This window comes from Neofelis nebulosa, chromosome 1 (assembly GCF_028018385.1).
Source record: "Neofelis nebulosa isolate mNeoNeb1 chromosome 1, mNeoNeb1.pri, whole genome shotgun sequence".
Classification (NCBI taxonomy): Eukaryota; Metazoa; Chordata; class Mammalia; order Carnivora; family Felidae; genus Neofelis; species Neofelis nebulosa.
This window is the reverse complement of record NC_080782.1, coordinates 123,712,921-123,736,126: the sequence shown is the minus strand read 5'-3', so window position 1 is coordinate 123,736,126 and position 23,206 is coordinate 123,712,921. Positions and strand designations below refer to the sequence as shown.

At 34.7% G+C, this 23,206-nt stretch overlaps 1 protein-coding gene across 5 annotated transcripts in view; it reads left to right on the top strand.

Annotated features, from left to right (window-relative positions):
• ANKHD1 (ankyrin repeat and KH domain containing 1) overlaps positions 1 to 23,206 on the top strand; it is a 133,167-nt gene that overhangs the window by 72,935 nt on the left and 37,026 nt on the right. For 2 of the 5 annotated variants that reach the window (XM_058734548.1, XM_058734540.1), the window contains exons 11-15: positions 1,768 to 1,824; positions 10,889 to 10,976; positions 14,041 to 14,168; positions 14,369 to 14,512; positions 15,818 to 15,920. In XM_058734548.1, the coding sequence (XP_058590531.1) occupies positions 1,768 to 1,824; positions 10,889 to 10,976; positions 14,041 to 14,168; positions 14,369 to 14,512; positions 15,818 to 15,920 (520 nt within the window). Of the gene's footprint in view, positions 1 to 1,767; positions 2,007 to 10,888; positions 10,977 to 14,040; positions 14,169 to 14,368; positions 14,513 to 15,817; positions 15,921 to 23,206 lie in introns of those variants that run through there. The other 3 variants (XM_058734551.1, XM_058734556.1, XM_058734566.1) reach the window with 2 other exon arrangements.

The following is a 23,206-nucleotide window of genomic DNA, read 5'->3' as shown; positions in this document are numbered from 1 at the left end:
TCTTATAGTTGTTTAACTTTAACTGTATGTTTAGAGGATTTAGTGTTTACCTTACTACTTTTTCATAGCATGTAGCTTCTTAATTCCTGAATTCCTAATCTTGACTCACCTTTTGGCTAGCTGATACTGGTACTTTGATTTGAAATTACTCTCTTCCCCCTCAAAAAAGGAGTTTATAGGTACTTGCATTTTTAAGACTACTGTATGTTGTATTTATAAATGAATGTAGCCATATAGCAAATTATTGAATTGCTTCTTTTTTCTCCTCAAAATTTTAAGCCTCTATTCTCTCTTCTGGTACTGAATATTTCCAAAGCTTGCTAGAATATTCCCTATTATATGTAAGTAAACTTTCTTTTTCTGCCTGGATTATCATAAGAGTCTTTCATTATACTTTTAAACCTCTGTGACTTCATCAGAATATGTCTTGGTGTTTATTACTTTATAGTAGTTTTTTCCTGGAAATTAGTGAGTGCTTTCTGTCTGAAGATTTTGGGTCATTCCCTCAGGTCTTCCCCTCTTCCCCCTCCTTCAGTTTTCTTCTGTTATATCCTTCTATGCTCCTTTTTCTATTCTGTTTTCTTCTGGGATATTTATTATTTGTATAATGGATCTTTCTTGTTCTTATTATCTTTGTGGCCAATTCATTTCTTTCTTCTTTTCTTTTGCGTTGTTTCTTTCTTAAGCCCATCCTCCGGGTCACTTTTTTTCTTGTGCTTCTATGTGGTTTTCATGGTTTCATTATTTCATTATTACTTTTAAATTTCTTGCTGCTGTATCATTTTGTTCAAGTTTTTTAAGAGTTCAGGTTCTCTTTATTTGGAAGTATAGGGAATATTTGGCTGAAATTTTATTGTTTGCATTTTTGTGAGAATTTCTCAATAGGTTCTCTGTTGGATACTTTGTACTTATTATTTATATTTGAGTGAGGCTTGCTATTTGTTGAAAATCATATGACAGTGGGGGAGGGAGAGAAAGTGAGCCTTAAGAGTCAGCTTCTTCAAGTCCTGTAGTTGTCTCAGCATACTTTCTCACCACATCTCTACCATAGGAGCACACATCCCCTTAGGTAAGCCTACCACCCAAGTAAGAGGCAGAGGTGACTTAAGAAGTAAAGCTTCCTTTAGGCCATGTTTCTTTTATTTGGAGACTTAGTTAACCCTGGTTGTTGACTGCAAGGCTTATTACACTTTCTTCTATTGTATCTCTGTCTTACCTTCAAGTACTTTCTCTCTGTCATGAGTCTAGATCGAGAGAAAATAGGTCTGTTCCATCTCTCAAGTCCTTTGGAGGTTCCTGTTTTAGTTGAAAAGTGTGAGCACCAAGTGCATTTATAATTGGAGAGAAAGCTATATAACTATTTAATCATCTTCTAGTATTTTCCTTACTTTTTCTCCCAACTTTTGATATTCCCAAATCATTTGATTTAATTATTCTCCTTGGTTAGGTACTAAGACACTACTGTTGATTCTGTGGCTCTAGTTGTATTTGAGGACAAAGGCACGAGTTCAAGAAATTCAGCAGAATTATATCTGCATGTGTTAAAGTTTATATTAAAGTTATTTTGTAGAGAACCACATCATACCCTTAAAATAAAATCATAGTCGGCTTCTGAGATTATGGTCTCTATAGATGAGACTCCTTTTAGTTGAAGATCCTGAGTTTACAAAACCCAGCACCTGAAATACCAGTCACAAGGTCTTCATGGCCAAATGTGATTTTCATTTTTGGAATAAGATCCGTGAGTTCTTCTTTTTCCTTTCACAGGACAAGCAGGAGGACATGAAGACTATTTTGGAGGGCATAGATCCGGCCAAGCATCAGGTGAGGGAGGCCTTTGATGCTTGTAAGCTACTACATAAAGAATAGATGTTATAGGTAACCAGAACTCTGGATATCTGAATTCCAGCCAAGAAGTTCCAGGACCTTGCTGGGTGACAAAAGAAATCCTCTTCAATTGAAAAAGATTATGAAGTTCCAATAAAAAGAGTTTTATGTTACTAGTAGTTTGCTTCCTTAGTATTCTTTTTATGTGGTATTCCTAAGAAATCTTAGGTGAAAATAGATTTTCTTATTCAGATACTTCTTTTGCATTCTTCCTTACTGGGACATTTAACATACTCCAGAGGGAAAGTCTCAGTTACCAAATCCTTTGCTTTCAACTTTTTTCATCAAAAATTCAAAACTCAGATAGATGTAGGGAGATATGTTAGATTGTTTTTTATATAATCCTCAAACAAACAAAAAAATTAGTTTAGTGAAACATTGACTCTATTATTCATGCCGTTAATTTCTATAAAGTTAAAATTATTTTCATAAAATTGTCCCCTGTAATATCATTCTGAAATTGGTTTTTAAGAAGGTGAATGCATAAGCAAACTTTTCTTTTGAGAAAATGTGTTAAATTTGTACTGATGATTTTAAGCAAATTTAGTATCCATTTTAATGCAGAGAGATTTGTTTAAACTAAGGAGCAGTGCTTAATTTTAAAATTCAGAATAAATTGTGATTGTATCACAATTAGCTTAGACCTTCTAAAATAAGCTTCCTAGTATCAAGCTGCTCTTAGTCACAATGCTTATTAAACATCTTCATTATTGGCTTATTGAGTACGAAGTTGTTATATTCATTCTATTTTGAAAAAGTAAATATATTTCACAGAATATTATGTGAAAATATGAACTTTAGTTGTATACTATCTTAGGCTCCAATCAGGAATGTAAAGCTAAGTGTTATTTCAGATGAAGTATTTCTTTCTCCCTAGATTTATTATAGGAAATCTGATTATAAGTCTCTCTCTCTGGCTGTAAGTCTCAAAACTTGAGATGCTTTTTTTAAAATGAGGTTTGTGGCCCCCCTTTTAGAAGTTGAAAGTTAGCAGATCCGAAATGGGGAATCTGCATTATAAATGATATCCCAGGAGATTCTGATGACAAGTTTTCCATATTCCACACTTTGAGACATTGCTAGAGTCCATAGATTATTCTGTATCACTGCTGAGTTCTGTTCCTTTTCCATCTTGGCTTTATAATCCATCCTTCTTCCTCCATCCAAACTGAGAAGTTTGGTTTTTCTCTTTGTTATTTGTGATTTTTAGAGACTGAGCTAAACCCAAGCCCTAGACTAGTGTCTCAATCTTTTTTGCATTTCATGTTCTCCTGAGGGATATGAATAAGATCAGTAACAGCACATCACTCAGGTAATAATTAAAATAACAGTGGTGGATTGAAAGAACATACCCCCTGGGGAAGTCCATCAGAATCCTGTAGTACATATATGGTATAAAACAGTCTCTCTCACTTCCCTGTGATTCTGGTCCTTCCCTTGACAATGTCCTCCTCCAACTCCAAGAAGTGCTGCCTCTGTGATATAGTTACAATCCTTAGATGTATACCTTGGATATGGCTGTGAGTTTAAAGGAAATCACTTATTTACAAAAATAATAAAGTTTGTTTTCAATTAAATTTTGTTATCTAAGCCCAAATGGGGGAGGGGGGGGGAACTACACCTTTTTTCTCCTAGTGCTTATTCATCAGAACCAGAACTTTGCAGTGTATTTTTCACGGATAAGATTTTAGGGGATTTATCATTTCTAATTATTCATTTATCAGTATATTTCAACCATGAGTGATTAGCTACCTTAATTATGACCTCTTTAAATATGACCTCCCACTTTTTAACTATTAACTTTTTATTAAAGAATAACGTATACATATTTTTTTTAGTTTAACTGTTGAAAGCTGGAAAACTTTTACCTATTTTTTTCTTGGTCTAAAACTATTTGTGAAATACACAAAACTCCTAATACATTTTTTTAAAGGCCAAGTTCTCTCTGTCTAGGTTATTGTGTGTTTAATGAGTCCTTTTCAGCTATTTCAAGCTTGTTTAAATATAGGTACAAATGACTTCCAGTCAAGAAGGTAAAGTCAGTGTTGGTCTGTTTTGAAACCTCTCTGCTCTCTGTCGTTTTCAAGTCCATAGATACAAGTAAAATATGGGAGCTATATTAGACTAAAAATATGTAGCTATATTAGAAACAAGATTTTAAAAGTCTGGAGTCTGGACTAGAAATGGATCATGGCCCCACAGCTGAAGCTGTAGGCCCAAGGAGAATTAAGAGTAAAAAAACCAAAACAAAACGGAGTGGGAGGGGTTGGGGACTGGCATGTCATTTTCTGTAGGGACATAGGGACCGAATGCATAATAGACAGAGAGGCCAGCAGATCTACTCTGCTAGATTGAAGCAAGGAGCTGGACCTTATTGCCCTACCTATGAACAAAGATGGAAAAAAAATAAACCCTCCAAGCAACTGCCATTGGTTGCGATTAGAAATTATCTACTTGTTCTTGGTAGAATGAAGATGCAGACATAACACTCTAAATAAGAACTGGGAGGCCACTGGTTTTTGATTTAGTGAGCAGAACTGAAATTACTCCATAAGACTGGAAATTTAAGTTGCCAATGAAAGATCTACTTTTGAAATGGACTTTAAGGACCAGATTCAGGCAAGTTTCAAACCATCTGATGAGAAGGGATAAACCTATGGATGGAAATAAAAGAAACAACTCCCATGCAAAATGAGCTTTTCAAACAAAAAAAATTATGACGTTCAAGACCAAATCTACATCAAGAGATAGTCAAAATGCAAACAAACAAAAAGTTAGCAAAGCAGCAGAATACAAGCCCAGGCAACTGAAAGAAAAGACTTTAAACATGCTTATTTTAAGCTATAACCAATAGCCATAAAACAATGTGAGAAAATGAAATGAAAGCCAGTAATTATGAATTAACAGACGGGTATGAAATAAAAAATTTAAACTTTGGGGAGAAAGTTGTGGATATAAAAATTCAACATATGTTACGTAGTATATTGGACATGCTGAATAAAAAAAATGAGTGAATCAGATGACAAAACAAGAAATAACACGATATAGCATAAAGATAAAGAAATGGGAAATATGAAAGAGAAACTGAGAGAAAGGGTAGATTGAGACGCTCTACCACACATCTCTTTGAAGTTCCTGAATGAGAGGACAGAGATGCAAACAAAGCAGAGGCAATGTTTGAAGAGCTAATGGTAGAGAATCTTCTGGAATTGAAGTTAGACATGAATCCTTGGTTGAAAAATTAATCACTAAGCAGAACAAATGAAGCTGTAGAATTTGAAAGATAAAGAACAGTATCTTAAAAGCTACTAGAGGAAAAAAAATGCGTTACTTCAAAGGAACAACGATCAAACTTTGACAGCAGACTCTCATCAACAGTAATAATCACAGAAGACAATGGGAAGTAATATCCTCCACATACCAAGAAAAAAAAAAATAGAGTTCTGTATTCAGCCACTATTCCAGAGAAGGAAAAATAAGCTTATTTTAAGATCTACAAAGAATAAAAGAGCTTATCACCTCAGATCCTTGCCAAAAGAACTACTAAAAGATATGTACATCAATAAGGAGAGAAATATATCCTGGAAGGAAGGCGTGGGATGCAAGAAGCTACGGTAAGCAAAGAAATTAGTGAAACATATTATAAATAAAAATTTATAAATACAAAACCCAAATTTTTATGCTTAAAACCAAAGTAATACTAAAATTCTAGGCAGCAATAGCATGAAATTCAGAAGGATGTGTTAGAAGGTGGAAAGGCCACACTAGAGCCCCTGTGTTGTTCAAGAGAAGAGATCAGGTACTGGAAAACTTGACTTACTTTTTTTTTTTTTTAATATCAGTAATCAGAACAAACGTAAACCTATTGGACACAGCTGTTAAAGGCAGAGATTTTGAATTAGATGAATAATACTAAAATCTAGCAAATTCTGTTTTCGGGGGATAGATCTAAAGACAGTGATACAGAAAGGTAGACAAAGTGATGGAAAAAGTATTAAGGCAGTATTAATACCAGATGAAGTAGAATTTTAAGTAAAAAGCATTTTTAGAGATAAATGGTCCCAACTGATCATAACAATCAGTTACTAATCAGTAACTAACGATCTCTCTAAGTAAAATAGAAAATTACAAAGTTACAAGAAAAATAGGTCTACATTTGTGGTGATAGGATTTTTCCATACACTTCTGTATGAAACTGATCAAATAGACAAAACAATTGTTAAGAATAGAAAACTCAAATTTTCTTTTTTTTTAATAGTTTTTTTTTTTTTTTTTTTAATTAGAGTGCGAGAGAGGGTGGAAGAGGAGCAGCTGGAGAGAGAGAGAGAGAGAGAGAGGGAGAGAGAGAGAATTTTAAGTAGGCTCCACACTCAGTGTAGAGCCTGACATGGGGCTCGATCTCATGACCCTGGGATCATAACCTTAGCCAAACCAAGACTCAAACACTCAACTGACTGAGCCACCCAGGTGCCCCAAATTTGGTCTTGTAAATAGAGCTAACATTGTTTCCACTATATATGCTATATATTCTTTAACAACACATGGAACACATATAAAAATTGTCCATGTTTTATGCCACAAAAAGTCTTTAAAACAAACTTACTAGTCATATGGGCTACATTTCTTTGGTCTCTATTGCTTTAAAATTACAAATCAACAATAAAAATTCTTTTTAAATCCCATACACCTGTAAAATGAAGAAAGATACTTTTACATAGTGCATGGGTTAGAGACAATCACAGTTATAATCATAGTAAAAATTACAAAGAAGTTATCACAAAAACTACACATCAAAACTTAGGTAAGAGGATACAGCTAAAGTGGTCCTTAGAAGATAATTTTTTATATTATATAAAATGAAAGTAAATGAGGCTAATAAAAAAACAACAGGATAAACAAGAAAGGAATAAAGATAAAAGCAAAATTTATAGAATAGAAAACAAAAAATAGGGATAAAAAAGGAAAAATAGGGGAAAAAAGCAAAATTAAAAGCTGATTTAACAACAAAACACAACTACTGAAATAGACAAAATAAGGCAGACTATTTTTTTTTAAAGGGGGAAAGGCACAGGTAAATGATAGAAATTTAAAGGTAGTTATAACTATATGATACATTAGAGATCTTTAAAATGTGTAAGGCAGTCAGTCATATGAACGTGAATAAGTTTGAATGCTGACATAAGTACTGATTTTTTTCTGTGAGTATGTAAATTATCAAAATTGACTCATGAACAGGAAACCTCAATAGAACAGTAAGTGTTACACATTGAATTCAGTAGTTTAAAATCTAATCCAATGAAGGTAAGAAGCCAGATGGATTTATAGGTGAGTTTTACCAAATGTTCAAGGAACAAATGAACTCTTTATTATTCTAGCTATTCCCCAAAACAGAGAAAGAAGCAATATTACAATGTCAATATTAAGTTTATAACCTTGGAAAATAATTTTCTGTGTTTATGAAGGAAAAATATCATAATTTATATGTTAAAGTTTGATCTTGAACAAATATTGGCTGTGCTAACAAACCCAACATTCATAAGTAAGTAGTATATATTAATTTGATTCCTATTTTAGAGGGGGGCAAAGACTTTTTTTAAGTTTATTTATTTTGAGAGAAGCAGAGTGTGAGTGGTGGAGGGGCAGAGAAAGAGGGAGAATTTCAAGTAGGCTCCATGCTGTCAGCACAGAGCCCACACAGGAAACGGAGAACATGACTTGAGTCAAAATCAAGAGTAGGATGCTTAACCGACTGAGCTACCCAGATACCCCGATTCCTATTCTGTTTTTATTATTATTTTAAGTTTATCTATTTTGAGAGAGGGCATGAGTAGGGTAGTGACAGAGAGAACCCAAGGCAGGCTCCCCACCATCAGCACACAGCCCAGTGGGGGGCTAGAACTCTCAAACTCTGAGATCATGACCTAAGCTGAAATCAAGAATCGGATGCTTAACCAATTGAGCCACTGAGGTGCTCCCTGCCCCATTCCTATTTTAAAAGAAAGATTTAATGGTCAGATATTTTGGGACAAATGATATATGTTGTGGGATTTACAGTATTGATTTTAGATGTGAAATATTATAATGCATTATAAAGTTGGGGCATTGTTTTATCAACCATTTTCTCAAACATAATAATGTTTCTCAAAACCAAAAAGTGCATGTATATATATTTATAGGGAGGAAAATAAAACAGGCATCTTTTCACACCTTTCATTTCAGAAATTTGGTTAGTATGTTGAATTTTGGAATTTGACTTGGGGTGAGGATCTTGGGACTGTACTTTTGTGATTTCTTATCCTTTAACAGCTGTAGTAATGTTTGATATATGCAGACCTAACAGTTATTTTAAAAGTTTATTTTAAAGGAGGGCTTTCAAAATCTTTTGTCTTTGCCATTATTCACAGGACCTTGTTATGCTGATGGGTGTCATTGCTAGGCTTAAGAGATAAGAAAGAAAAAAAAAAAAAAAAGGAAAAGTGATGTTATTATTGCCCACCCATGTTCTAATAACAGTGTATTATCAAATGCAGATAATGAATGTCTTACTCTGAGTTTAGCTACTACTCTTAATTTCTTGTCAAATTAACTTTTCTTTCTCTTATTTACCTAGTAGAAAATTAAAACTTCAAACCTCAGTACTATGAAAGGGAAGATTTGAGAGGTCAGTTACACTTAGGTTCCTTCTTGGTAAACCTTATTGAAACACGTCATTGTTTTAGACATTAGGTATATAATGGTAAGCAAAAACGGATGTGATTACTATGCTCATGGAGCTTACAGTTTAGTGGCAGAGACATGTTAGCCAAATAGTTATACAAACTAATATATGATTGAAAGATGAAGGAGCGGTTCATATAGCTACGTCCATACAGATGGTCCCCGATTTATAATGGTTCACCTGGGATTTTTCGACTTTACAATGATGCAAAAGCAATATGCAATTGCAATATTGCAATATGCAATAAGCAGTATGCATTCAGTAGAAAGCATTCGAATTTTGAATTTTGACCTATTTCTGGGCTGGCATTATTTGTTAAGATACTCTTATAATGCTGGGAAGCAGCAGTGAGCAGCAGCTCCAGTGAGCCACGTGGTGTCAAGGATCTCAGGGATAAACAACCAATGCACTCACAACCATTCTGTTCTATGCATAGAATCATTTTCACTTTCAGTACAGTATTCAATAAGTTGCATGAGATATTAAGTACTTTATGATGAAGAAGGCTTTGTTCTTGGTGATTTTTTCCAACTGTGGGCTAACACAAATGTTCTGAGCATGTTTAAGGTAGGCTTAGCTAAGCTATAATGTTTAATAGGTTAGGTGTGTTAAATGCATTTTCTGATTTATTTATTTATTTATTTATTTAGAGGACGCAAGTGAGTGAGTGGCAGAGAGAGAATCTCACAAGGGGCAGAGAGAGAGAGAGAAGCAGGGCTCACCCAAAGCGGGGCTCGTGCTCACCCGATACAGGGCTCGTGCTCATCCAATGCGGGACTCGAACTCACAAACTGTGAGATCATGAACTGAGCCGAAGTCAGATGCTTAACCAACTGAGCCACCCAGGAGCCCCTAAGTGCATTTTCAATTTAAGATATTTTCAACTTAAAATGGGTTTATCTGTACATAACAATCAAGAAGTCAAAACATTAATTTTTATAAGAGGCTGAGAGATTCTACACTATCAAGATAAAAATATTAAAATCTCTTTTAGACTGTAATTCCCATCACTGCAGACCAGTTTGAAGTTTCCATTAGGTTGACAATTACTTATTTCTCATTGTTAGTTTGCCCATGTTGTAGATTAGGTATAGTTATATAAACTGACGAAGTTGCATCCTATTGGCAAAGCACACTAAGTTTTTTGGTTCATTTATTTTGAGAGAGAGAGCATGTGTGCACATGCGAGTAGGGGAGGGGCAGAGACAGAGGTAGAGAGAGAATCCCAAGCTGGCTCCATGCTCAGCACAGAGCCCGAAGAGGGGCTTCATCTCACAAGTGTGAGATCATGACCTGCACTGAAATCAAGAATTGGATTGGATGTTTAACCGAATGAACCACCTAAGGCGCTCCAGAGCACACTGTTTTTAAGTTGACTGTGTGGTAGCTAAAGGGTTCTGAGTTAACTAGAATAGAGCTGAAGTAAAGCTTGAGTTAATTACTGTTCTTTATCAAGTTTTTCTTAGTAGCAAAAGAGGACCAGAACAACAGAAGTTAATGCTTGCATAGATAATGAAAGAGGGGATAGGTGAGTGAACTTTTCATGGAAGCAGTTTATCAGCTACATTTTCATACTGAGATGAATATAGTAAGAGTTTACAGTTCTTCCAACAGGACTACTTACTACATAATATAAGCAAGCTCCTTTTAGTGGCATTTGATATTTGGATGGTTGGAAGCTGTTTTATCGTTCACTTCTCTTGCTGGCAAACTTCCTAAAAGGAACAGCAATCTTTCTGCTATTATAAAACTGTTGTTTTTGCCTTTCACTACTTACATATTTAATTTCTAAAAAAATGTCTGCTCATTGGTATATTTTTCTTTTCCCTTTTTTCTTGAAATACCATAGTGTTTTACTATAGGGACTGGTTTCTGCCCTTTGATAGAGTTCTTATTGGTTTCTAATCTGTTAGGATCACAATCTTCCTGCTCACCTGTATGACTAAGGTTCCTTTTTCATAATTCATATGAATAGTTAGGAAAACATCTTTTTAGCCTTATGCTTAGAAAAATGCAGCTATTTCTCTTTGAGGATCAAACTGAACATAAGTATTATCTTTAAATGCTGTTTGGTATGCAAAAGTGAACTTGCCCTTAAAAAAGTTACACCATCTAGTGTGGACTGAAATTAATCCTACATTTTGTAGGAATTGAAATGGGTAGTATAAGTGGCTACATTAAGTAAGTATTAAATCTCTTATTTATCATGTCATATGTACTAAGTGTTTAAAATGGATGGTTAATGAATTGGCACTGATGGATTATTTTTTGTTTCTTTAATAGGAACATGAATCTGAAGGTGGAAGAACACCTTTGATGAAAGCTGCAAGAGCTGGTCATTTGTGCACTGTGCAGTTTCTTATTAGCAAAGGTAAGGAAAATATAAGTCATCATCTGTAGAAGCTGTGATTTCTGGGAAAAAAAATCCTTAACTGCATGTTTGTTTATTTATTTATTTTTATTTATGTGAAAGCGACTTTTCCTACAGTACAAGTATTGTATTCTAGTCTTTTTAGAAAATACTTTTTTAAGTTTATTTTTTGAGAGAGAGAGTGCACAAGTGGGGAGGGGCAGAGAGAGAGAGGGAGAGAGAGAGAAACCCAAGCAAGCTCCGCGCTGTCAGTGCAGAGCCTGGTGCGGGGCTTGAACCCACAACTGTGAGATCATGACCCGAGCCGAAATCAAGAGCCGGACGCTTAACCCACTGAGCCAAGCAGGAACCTCGTATTATCACCTTTTCTTGCTGTTTTTTATTTAGTAAGTGTAGAGTTCATGAGGTACTTAATGGGATTTTTCTTTATTAGTTTTGAGTTTTAAGTTCATCAACCAAGTAGCATATTATTGCTCCCAAAAGTTGGAAAAGCCAAATATAAAATAACCAGCTATATTTAGTAGAGTATTGTTCACCACTTAATGATAAGGAAGTTTTGCTGGAAGGTTGGGTGGGGAGGGGTGGAAGAAAGTCCACTACTATTGTTTACCATAGACTTGAATTAACCAAGTATGCAAAGCTGTTCTTTATTAATTTTATATTCCTCTAGAAATTATACTATTAAAATATATTCTAGCAAAGAAGTTCAAATGATGAGTGAAAAGGTAGTTCAAGACTGTTTATTATGAAAAAGTGAAACACTGCTAAAGCCATGTTAGGTTGAACCATATAAAACTGTCGTTTTATATATCAAAAACAGTAATATCAGCAATTTCATTTGGTTCAGCCTCTGTGTATAGTGTTAGAGGTACTCTGGCATCTGATGAAAGATCCTGGGGTAGGATGCTAAAATGCAAGGAAGGTCTTTCTGCTCAGGTGATGTTATGTTTTGTGAAATAAAAATTTTAGATAAAAATAAAAATTTGATATCTACATTCCAGCAAAACGTGGGACATTTTGTGTTATTTAGAAAGCAGTATAAAATTTTATCATTTTAAATATACTTTTCTTCTTTAATTGGATACAACTAGGTTTCTTTTTATTTATTAAAAAAAATTTTTTTTACATTTATTTATTTTTGAGAGACAGAAAGAGACAGAGCACAAGCGGGAGATGGGCAGAGAGAGAGGGAGACACAGAATCCGAAGCAGGCTCCAGGCTCTGAGCTGTCAGCACACAGCCCGATGCAGGGCTCGAACCTATAAACCGTGAGATCATGACCTGAGCCGAAGTCGGATGCTTAACTGACTGAGCCACCCAGGCGCCCCATCTTTTCTTTTTATTTAAAAACATGTTTTTAATGTTTATTTACTTCTGAGAAAGAGAGAAAGAGAGACAGAGCACGAGCTGGGGAGGGGCAGAAAGGGAGACACAGAATCCGAAGCAGGCTTCAAGGTCTGAGCTGTCAGCACAGAGCCCAATGTGGGGCTGGAACTCGTGAACTTCAAGAGCATGACCTAAGCTGAAGTCAGTTGCTTAACTGACTGAGCCACCCAGGCTCCCCTAGGTTTATTTTCTTAATGTCACATTTTTGTTATCAAATAAAGCATATCTTTACACAATGTTATAACATAGTCTGTAAAAGCAATTTACCTCAAACATACTGAAGTAATAATAAACAAATGGGTAACCTTTGGAATTCTCGCATGCGCCTTTACTAAGGAAGTTATCTAATCATACCCTGTGACAACTCTGCTAAGCATGTAATTAGGCTTGTCAGGAGGAGGAACACATTGATTATAGCCTTCCTAGGCTATAGTAGCTGCTAACCAATCCTACCATCTAAATTTATTATTATTAACAACCTTAAAACTAATTTCATGTTGCTAATGTAAGAATGTTTATTGGTGTGTCTTGCCCTTCCCAAAAGGTACTTTTATGTGAGTTAGGATTAGGTTCAACTGGATATTTCTGAAAATTAAATAAATTAATTATAGCAGTGGGGCGCCTGAGTGGCTCAGTCGATTAAGTGTCCGACTTTGGCTCAGGTCATGATCTCACGGTTCGTGAGTCCGAGCCCCGTGTCAGGCTCTGTGCTGACAGCTCAGAGCCTGGAGCCCGCTTCAGATTCTGTGTCTAAGAAAAGATTTTGCATTTAGACTTTCTTCAGGTCGTGTTGAACAACGCTTCTGAACAACTTACTAAATAGCCTTTCAGATAACATTTTTGGATATTGTCTTCTCTCCATATCCAGGTCCCTCTGACTCTTAAATTATACAATATGAAGAATTATATATCTCTTAGTGTCTTTGAAACATTTTAAGAGTGACATATAATATTATTTGAGGCTTTCATTAACCTGTATATATTTATTAATCTTAGTCTTATAGATTTTCCATTTTAAAAGTGATATTGAATGAACGAACTACAGCTACGTGCAACATTGTGGATGAATCTCACAAATATTAAATTGGGCAGGGGCGCCTGGGTGGCTCAGTCGGTTGAGCGTCCGACTTCAGCTCAGGTCACGATCTCACGGTCCGTGAGTTCGAGCCCCGCGTCGGGCTCTGGGCTGATGGCTCAGAGCCTGGAGCCTGCTTCCGAATCTGTGTCTCCCTCTCTCTCTGCCCCTCCCCCGTTCATGCTCTGTCTCTCTCTGTCTCAAAAATAAATAAATTAAAAAAAAAAAAAAGAAAATTAATTAAATTGGGCAAAAGAAGCCAGACACAAAAGAGTACACTGTATGATTTCATTCATATAAAGTTCAAAAACTAATACCAGTTTGGCAGTCAGGATAGTAGTACCATTGGAAGGGTGGGTAGTGACAAAGAGGGCACAAGGTGTGGGACTTCTGGTATGTGGATAGCGTTCTGTTTCTTTATCTGGGTGCTGGTTACACAGGTGTGTTCACTTTGTAAAAAATTTTCAACTGTACACTTAGGATTTGTTTGCTTTTTTTTTAAATTTATGTCATACTTCAAAAAAACTCTAAAGTGATATTATTATCTGCAAACTTGACTTGATTCCAGCTTTCTCTAATTTTGCTGTTGATGTTTCTTTGAAGGTGCCAATGTGAATAGGGCTACAGCCAATAATGACCATACGGTAGTGTCACTGGCTTGTGCAGGAGGTCATCTGGCAGTTGTTGAGCTACTCTTGGCTCATGGAGCTGACCCTACTCATCGACTCAAGGTATTCTACTTAAAAATAAGTAAATAAATAGTTTTTATTAAGAGATAATGAAACTATGCTTGCCTCATCTTGGTGCTTAATATTCATTACTGTTTATAAATGAATGTTGGTTGTAGGCAGGTTGCCAAGAAACTAAATGTCTATAGCAGTCATAAGCAGAAATTTGCAGATAATTAATTAATAGCATCAATTTTTCTCAGGATGGCTCTACAATGCTCATTGAAGCTGCAAAAGGTGGCCATACAAATGTTGTTTCTTATCTGTTGGATTATCCAAACAATGTTCTGTCAGTTCCTACTACAGATGTGTCTCAGCTCACCTCACCTTCTCAAGATCAATCTCAGGTAAAGTAAAACAGGGTTGATTTATAAATATAGGTTCTTCAAATCGATTGGGAGTTTTTGTTTAAAATTAATTTTAGGGGTGCCTGGCTGGCTTGGTCAGAAGAGCACACAACTCTTGATCTCAGGGTCATGAGTTCAAGCCCCACGTTGGGTATAGAGATTACTTAAATAAATAAACTTAAAAATTAAATAAATAAATAAATAAAATTAAGTTTAAAACAATTTTTTTTTTTTTTTTTTTTTTTTTTTTTTAATTTTAGAAAAAGAATGTGAGCTGGGGAGAGGGACAGAGGGAGAGAGAGAATCTTAGGCAGGTTTCACGCCAGTAAGGAACCTGATGTGAGGCTTGATCCCATAACCCTGGTAACATGACCTGAGCCAAAATCAAGAGCTGGACACTCAACTGATTGAGTCACCCAGGCACCCCAAAATAAAATTAGTTTTAAGCAAAATGGATTTGTTTTTCTTTTCTGTTACTTATTGAGATAAACATGATCCCAAATCTTTAAGGCTTATTTTCTTCAAAAGTACATGAAAATTTCTTATTATCTTACTCACTGAAAAAAAAATCCTTTTTACAAAACACTTAATACCAAATATAAATACAAACTTTCCAAGTTGTCATCATACTGTAGGGTTGTTTTTAATAAATACCTTAAGCATAATCTTGAACCAAGAGATAACTTCTTCCTGAGTACCTCCCAATACAGTATTAATTATTGTAGAGATAGCTACTTTTGTCAACCAGGGTATAGTTAACTAGGATATATGCATCAGAAATTCATTAAAGTAATTTATAAGACTACCTAAAAATATGGAGAGACTGTAGAGTATACTAAGTATACAAAGTTCAGTGAAATCTTAAGTTTTTTTCCACAATGTTACCCTGAGAACTGCTAAAATACCACAATTTGGCGACTATGTTGGCTTTTCTTTTTTTTGACCCACACAGAATTTGAACAAGGGTAAATTGGCCTGTTGATATGTGACTTGTACTCTTAACTATAGTCAGAACCAACAAGGCCCCAACAAGGCTTTCTCTCTAACAAGAGAGTAATACTAATTCTCTTTAGCTTAAATCATTCCCTGCTTATAGATTGCCGGAGCTTGTCCAATTCACTATTCACTATTCTCAGAAATTATTCTTTGGTGAGGCTTGCTTTTTTTTTTTTTTTTTTTTTTAAGAAACAAAAAAATGAATTTGGTGGCATATAAATAAAATCTAAATTTCCATTTCATTTCATTTAAGGGCCTCCTTTTTATTCTTCGGTCTGAGATGGTATTTTTTCTGAGTTAATTTTTTAGGTTCCACGTGTACCAATGCATACACTTGCCATGGTTGTACCTCCCCAGGAACCTGATAGAACGTCACAGGAGAACTCTCCTGCCCTTTTAGGAGTACAAAAAGGTTAGTTATTGAATTATTTTCCTTAAAATGGGTATTTCATCACCTAATTAATGAATTCACAAAAGTACTTTAATGGTACACCGTAACTGTGTACCCAGGATTAATTGAATTAGGGATTTCTGACAAATGCTAATAGTCTTACAGATTATTTATAAATTAAAGAACATAAATACTAAGAAAAATGACTTCTAATTTTCTTGCTAACATACTGCTAGTTGGAGTTTTCATCTTGCACAGATGAAAATACTTTAAAAGCATATCAGGCTGTTGATTATATTACAGTAGCAAAAATTTATCAGGCATTCATTTTGCATTTGACAATTCTTTTGTTGAACAACAGTAAAATATGAGGAATGAAAATGTATGTTTGCTGTCTAGTTAAGTCTTAGTAGCACTTTTCAACTCTGGGAGTTAGAAGTTTAAGAATTATATGTAGTTTCTTTCATGTAATGCTGAATATGGTGGGCTTACATCTGTCATGTGAACCTGGACAAATAACTATCAAAAAGTATATACATGATATCCAAGTGAATATTAAGAAGGAGCATATATTATTTAAAGGACTTAAGTTTATGAGCTCTGATATTTTCCTGCTGTCTTCACTTGTAGATAGAAAGTACCTTCACTTGATAATCATGTGTAGTTGTCATATCTCTGAAATAAAGTAGGTAATATGTAAGGTATTAAAAACTACATAAAAACAAATTTATGAGCGTATTTCATTCAATATATAATAGCCAAGCTTTAGATTTTTGAAATTACAGTGAAGTGTGTAAGTATATGTTAGTACCTCTAATACTATGATTTGAGAAAAGTTGGTTAGAGGTGACTATTATAGCAGCAAACAGAAGCTACTTTTAAATTATGTCAATTTTAGTAATTTAGAGTATTGAGGGCCATGATCAAGGATTAGTTCATTTCTAAACTATTAATTTCAGAGAGCAAATATCTGCAATGTCTCTGACTTAAGGTAGTTATGGAGTTTTCTATTGGACACTTAGCTATTCAAACTCTTCAAAAAATAAGACTGCTATTTTTTTTTAAGACTGCTTTTTTTAATCTTAACAAATAAAAAACAAATTAAGCATGTACTTGTTAAGGAATCTGAGTATCCTAACTGACTGACAGCCTTTAGTAAAATACTTAAACCTAAATGTCTCTGTTTTTATAATTTTTTGTTTGGCTATACATTGTAGAAGACTATAGTAACTTTGGCTAAGGAAATTCAGTACTAAATAGAAATGATTAAAAAATACATTAATAACACAGAGGCTGGAAACCAATTTGACAATAAATTTAATATATTGAAAAAAAATAACACAGAGGCACAAAAGAATCAAGAAATAAGCTAGGAAGGACATAAAGTGTCAACAGAGAAGAAGTAAAACATTTTAAATTCAGATTTAATATGTAAGGCAACAGAAACGTTTGGGTAAGGTTTCTTTAAGTTGATGCCCAAGTGAGTAATCATATTTTTTAATTACTGAAAGACCTTCGTTACTGAGTGTCTACTTATTTTCTTCACTCTGATGTTTTATTACTTACTGAATAGCATAAAAATGAACTAATTTTTTAATGATCTTTCATTTTACTAAATTATTAGAGAAGGAAAAAATTAACACTTGTATTTAGACCCTTGGGTACTTGATGTTGTCAGCTGCCAGTGGCATTGCCAACCTAATAGTTCTTTACGTAGAGCCAAACTGTGATAATCCACTGTATTAAGATGTTATTTTAATATAAATTATGTGCATCGTAGAATATTATATCACTATGAATTAGGAAAAATTAGTTGGTGTTGTAAACGTACATACTGAATTATCCAGATAGATAGGAAAACGTATCTTAAATTATGGAAGAAACATTATTACTTTTTTCTCCTTAAAGTGTCTTTTTCTTCTCAAAACTCTGTTATTTCTGTAAAGAAATTTCTTTGAGTGGTGAAATCTCTGTTCAATGCTCGTGTTTTTGTTTCTTCTAAGTCCTTAGACTATCTCTGTGTTGCATGTTTGATTAGGGATGGAGGAAGAGTTCTTACTCTTTAGGACTCTCTTCCTTTCCTAGCAATCATTTTTTAAGTTCTTAGAACATTTTACTTATGTCTGAAGTCTTTTTATTATTCATATCTGTATCCTTCTAGAACATATCATGCCCTTAAAACTTACCCAGGTATTTTGGGGCACCTGGGTGACTCAGTGAGTTAAGTGTCCAACTTCTGCTCAGGTCAAGATCTCACAGTTCATGAGTTTGAGCCCCGCGTCAGGCTCTGTGCTGACAGCTCAGACCTGGAGCCTGCTTAGGATTCTGTGCTTCCCCCTCTCTCTGTTCCTTCCCCCCCTCATGCTCTGTCTCTGTCTCTCTCTTTCTCTGTCTCTCAAAATAAACATTAAAAAAAAACAACTTACCCAGGTATTTTATATATATCCTACTCAGATATTCTTTTCTTTCATGATCCATGTGCTTCATTTGCCTAGGCTCCATCCATCTTGACCCATATTCTCCTTTTTTAGGCAACTAATCTCACTTATCCATGGTCGGTTTTCAAAGGAATCAGCATTCTAGGTGGTATCTGACAGAGGCCTCAAGATCACCTCTATAAACAAAATGTGAAACCAGGTGATAGTGGTATGCTCCATTTTCTAGCATTATTTAGCTTTACTAACTATAGTTTTGAACGTTCAGTTGGGAAAGGATATGTAAATAATATCAACCTTTTGCCCTTCCAGATCAGTTTTGTAAATGAATTTGTTACTTAAAGCCACTTTTGCATCCAAGTTATTTGTTGTAACTGGTTCTCCAGGAATTCTAAAAGATAGGACTCATAATTATCTTCTGCAGGTTGTACATCTTAGAACTAATTTGTTGCAAAACACTAAAATGATGTCAGGATAAACAAAACACATCTTTTGTGTGTACCTCAGGCCCTCTTGAGGAGTAATTTCTTTTCTCTGGAGTCGAACAACACTTTATGGGATCTTCCTTCAGACTCTGGTCACTCCTGCCTCTTCCCCTCCCCTTGGACTTCAAAGTGTAGAAAGAAGGTTGAGTTAATCATACTCCATTCCTGCTGCTTTATTGTCATGGATCCTCTTTTGTTTTATTTATTCTCTTTTCTCCCTCTTCCCATTCCCTTACTTCCCTAGTAGGCAATGACTCTACTGTGTTTGATGTGAGTTCTTTTGTTCTTATAAAATGTTTACTACTTTGTATGTATTTTTGATTTGCATGACTGGTATTGTGCTATAGGTCGTGTTTTGTTTTTTACTTTTCTCACTCAGCACTGTTTTAAAGATCTATCGATGTGTATCCACCTCTAGATTATTTCTACTGGCAACACAGTGCTTCACCCTGTATATTTTTCTTGTTTTACTTCTCCTTTTCCAGTGATGGGTATACCAAATTGCCTCTCATTCCCCACCACCACAGACAATGCTGTGATGAAAGTCATGGTACAGTCCCTTGTGGATCTGTGTGAGAATTTCTTTGGGATATAATCAGGAGCAGAATTACCTGTCTGAGGAATGCATAATGTTTATCTGACAAAGTGCCACAAATTTGCTCTCCTGGATGGCTATAGAAGTTTACACTCCCACTAGTAATGCATAAGATTCCCATATTATACACCCTCCTTCCCATTTCCATGCCTTCCAACCCTTGACTTAATTCTTACATTTGGATTTGTACATCTTTATCTCCCCTTTTAGACTGTAAGCTCCTCAAGGGCAGGGTTTATGTTGCTCATCTTTGTGTGGCTCACTATGCCTTGCTTATACTAGATGCTCATATATTTGTTGAATAAATTAATGGTGCCAGGCTAAGAATTTAGATTATTCTAAAGACAAAAGAAAATTATTAAGAATTTTTTAAAGAAGAGAGACGTAATTAAAGAGGATGTGTAAAAAATTAAGAAGTAGTATTCTAGAGTGGTTCGGACAAGATCGAAAAAAATTTGAACATAAACTAAGAAATTAACATGCTGCTTTATATCCCCGAATTGTTTATTAGAGTAGGTAACATGAGAAGTTCTTATTTTTATATCAAATCAGTAAAATCGTATAGAAATTATATGTACAGTGAATGAAATGGAGTGTTCCTCTGGAAATTTTACTCCTAATGTTCTCTAGTTTAGCAGATTTCCATGTAATCATGCTTATATGGATTTACATATGCCTGAATTTAATCTTTTAACATATAGCTGTTTACAGTAAAAAGCAGAAAGTTGAACTAATCTTTTAGGATGTTACACAGATGCTCTGTCTTTGGACATGCTTGGTTATCCTTACTGTATTAAAGCTGTGTAGCATGCCCTGTTACTTTGGGAAATTCTGAGATAGAAATTTAGGCATAAAGGCAAAATAAGTCTTTTCTAGGCCAGTGGCTTTCATTTTTGACACATTTTGACTGTGACCATAACAGGAAATATTTTATATTGAAACTCAGAACACAATATACATCTGTTTACCCAAATACAAATTCCATTAGATAATATATACTCTACTACACTTGATGTATTGTGTTATTTTCAATGGTATTTCATCAACCTTTTTTTCCATTTAAGACCCAGTTGGGAGTGCTGTTTCATTCTAGTAAGATGCTGTGTAGTAATGTAAGAAAGCAAGGGAATTGTGGAACAGCACTTAAATGTCCTTAGACAAAATCAAGTAAGGAAATATGAAACCAAATCCAGATCCATCTGTATGTCCTGTAATTTTCCCTTTGGCCATTATTTTTTATTGCACACTATACTATTTTACACATGAAAATAACTGATGGAATTAAGCTCATTTCAGTGGTAAACTAAATTTTTGTCAAATATATGTCTACCTCATTCCCTTACTGCGCATAAAAGAAAGGCTATGTTTGAAACCGTCTCTGTGTTATGGTTTCCTATTACAAACTCTTAGTTTTATTGATGGTACAAAAGGGAAAGCTGAGGAAGTAGGATAAACACCAGACCAAAGAGTTAGATGTTGGTTTACCTATATTCCTAAATAGTACTTTATGATGTCTCTCACTGCTGCCAGTGAATAGATTTAATTTATTTGTATGTGACAGTGGGAGATGTTTTAAAAAGGTAGAACTCTTACTTTCTGTCATCTTACACAACTGCCTTCCTACCTACTAAAATTTTTGTTGCTAGAAGGATGCTTGTCACATTCTCTTCTTTTCCCAAACACAGAAGGTGTTGCTTTAACTTCTAGGAATAATTAGGTGACATTATTTGTGCTTCACCACCTTGTTTTATTCTTGATTTATAGCTTGAATTAGTGCTCTGTGTAGCTATGCAATCCCACTAACTCCATGATTACAGATACTCAGCCATTGGCTATTTTGGGAAGAACTGTTTTTTGTCCACCATCGTGTTCTTCCTGCTACATATGTCCTCAGCTTATAGTCTTTATATTCAGTTACATAAGTTACTTTTAGTAATTTGTACTCTAAACTTCTTGGATTTTATTTGTTAACAAGATAGGGCTTGGGGTGCCTGGGTGGCTCAGTCCGTTAAGTGTCTGACTCTCAGTTTTGGCTCAGGTCATGATCTCATAGTTTCATGAATTCAAGCCCAGCGTTGGGCTCTGTGCCGACAGCACAGAGCCTGCTTGGGATTCTCTCTCTCTCTCTCTCTCTCTCTCTCTCTCTCCCCCCCCTCCCCCATTTGAACTGTCTCTGTCTCAATAATAAATGAATAAACTTGAAAAAAAAAAAATATAGGGCATATTCCTGTTAGTAAGTATACTAGCGTGTTGTAAATAAAATTAATGAGCATTTAAAGGAACATTCATTCTTTGCAGAGCTACTAAATTGCTGATGTTATTGCATTTATTACATGATTGAAAATTTCTTTGCTGGACTAGCAGATGTCTACAGCTGTTTGTGGCAGTAAATCTCCTTTTTCTTACCTGTTGATTGTTATTAGGTACTTGGAACAGATAAACCAAACCATGAATTCCTGTAAGATCTTATAGTAGTTATTAAATTATCTCACAAATATAACAGCTTTTGCTCAAGAAGATTAAAGTCTTTACCCATCTCTTAGTTCAGATATAAAATTAAATATGGGCAATACATTTTGATGAGGGTTGCTTTCAAAGAATACTTCTCTTAAAGTGATTGCCATAATTTCAGAACTGTGGTGTCCTGACACTGTTAAAGTCAATATCTAGGGGGAAAACTGTTAGACTTTTTCATTAATAACATGTTGAAGATGCTTGAGGTACATGCAGTTTTGAGATCTCCGATTCTAGAAGAAAAAAACCAAAAAACAGTTGACGCTCTGATTTTTTTCCCTAGTGGTTTCATTACCCTCTTGTAATTCAGAGTATTTTAACATCAAATGGGTGATGACTTTTTCCTTTGGACTTGAGAATCATTGTGAATACATTGGATGATCTTATTTTTAAAAACCTTAAGTTACTTATATTATTCATATATGTTGACTGCAATTCAAAATAGTAAACAACTATTTTTTTACCCAGATCTTTTTTAAAAGCGGCTCTATTGTTGTTTAATTTACATATGTTAAAGGTCCTTCGTTTTAAGTGTACAGTGCAGCGAGTTTTAGTAAATTTACAGAATTTTGTAACCATCACCACCATCTAGTTTTAATCTCTATCATTCTGAGACCTTTCATGCCAGTTTGTAATCAATCTTCCTTCTCACTACTATAACCCCAAGCAACCACTACTTTTCTTTCTGTCTCTATAGATTTGCCTTTTTCTTTATAGATTTGATATAAATGGAATTGCATAATATGTGATCTTTTGTGACTGTCTTCTTTCACTTAGTGTAATGTTTTCAAGGTTCATCCCCCTTATAGAATGTATCAGTAGTTTGTTCCTTTTTATTGCTGAATAGTCCCAATTCTTCCTAAACAGGAGGATTAAGCCTTGAGTATGCCTCAGAGTAGTTACTGTATGTTTTTTTCCTTTTTATGTCCCAATGTTAGGATTGTTAATATTGATAATTATTTTGTAATGAGGGGAGTAACTTAAGTGCAATCCAAAATCTTAAAATAACACACATTTACTTCATTTTTAACATACACTGTCAGTATGAGAAATCCTATATGAGAAGCCTGGTTTCTCCTAGGGTAATACTCAGTTTCTCTCGTAGACTTTTACATGAAGAGTTTATTTAAATTCAGAATAATTGTCCTTGTGACCTAAGTTTAATATAGTTTTCAGGTAAAGAAATGCTAAAGACTTATTAGTGGAAAGTTTTAGGATAGGTCCTGAAAAAACTGATTTCATGTTGTATTTTAATGTAACAAGACAAAGGTTTTGGCC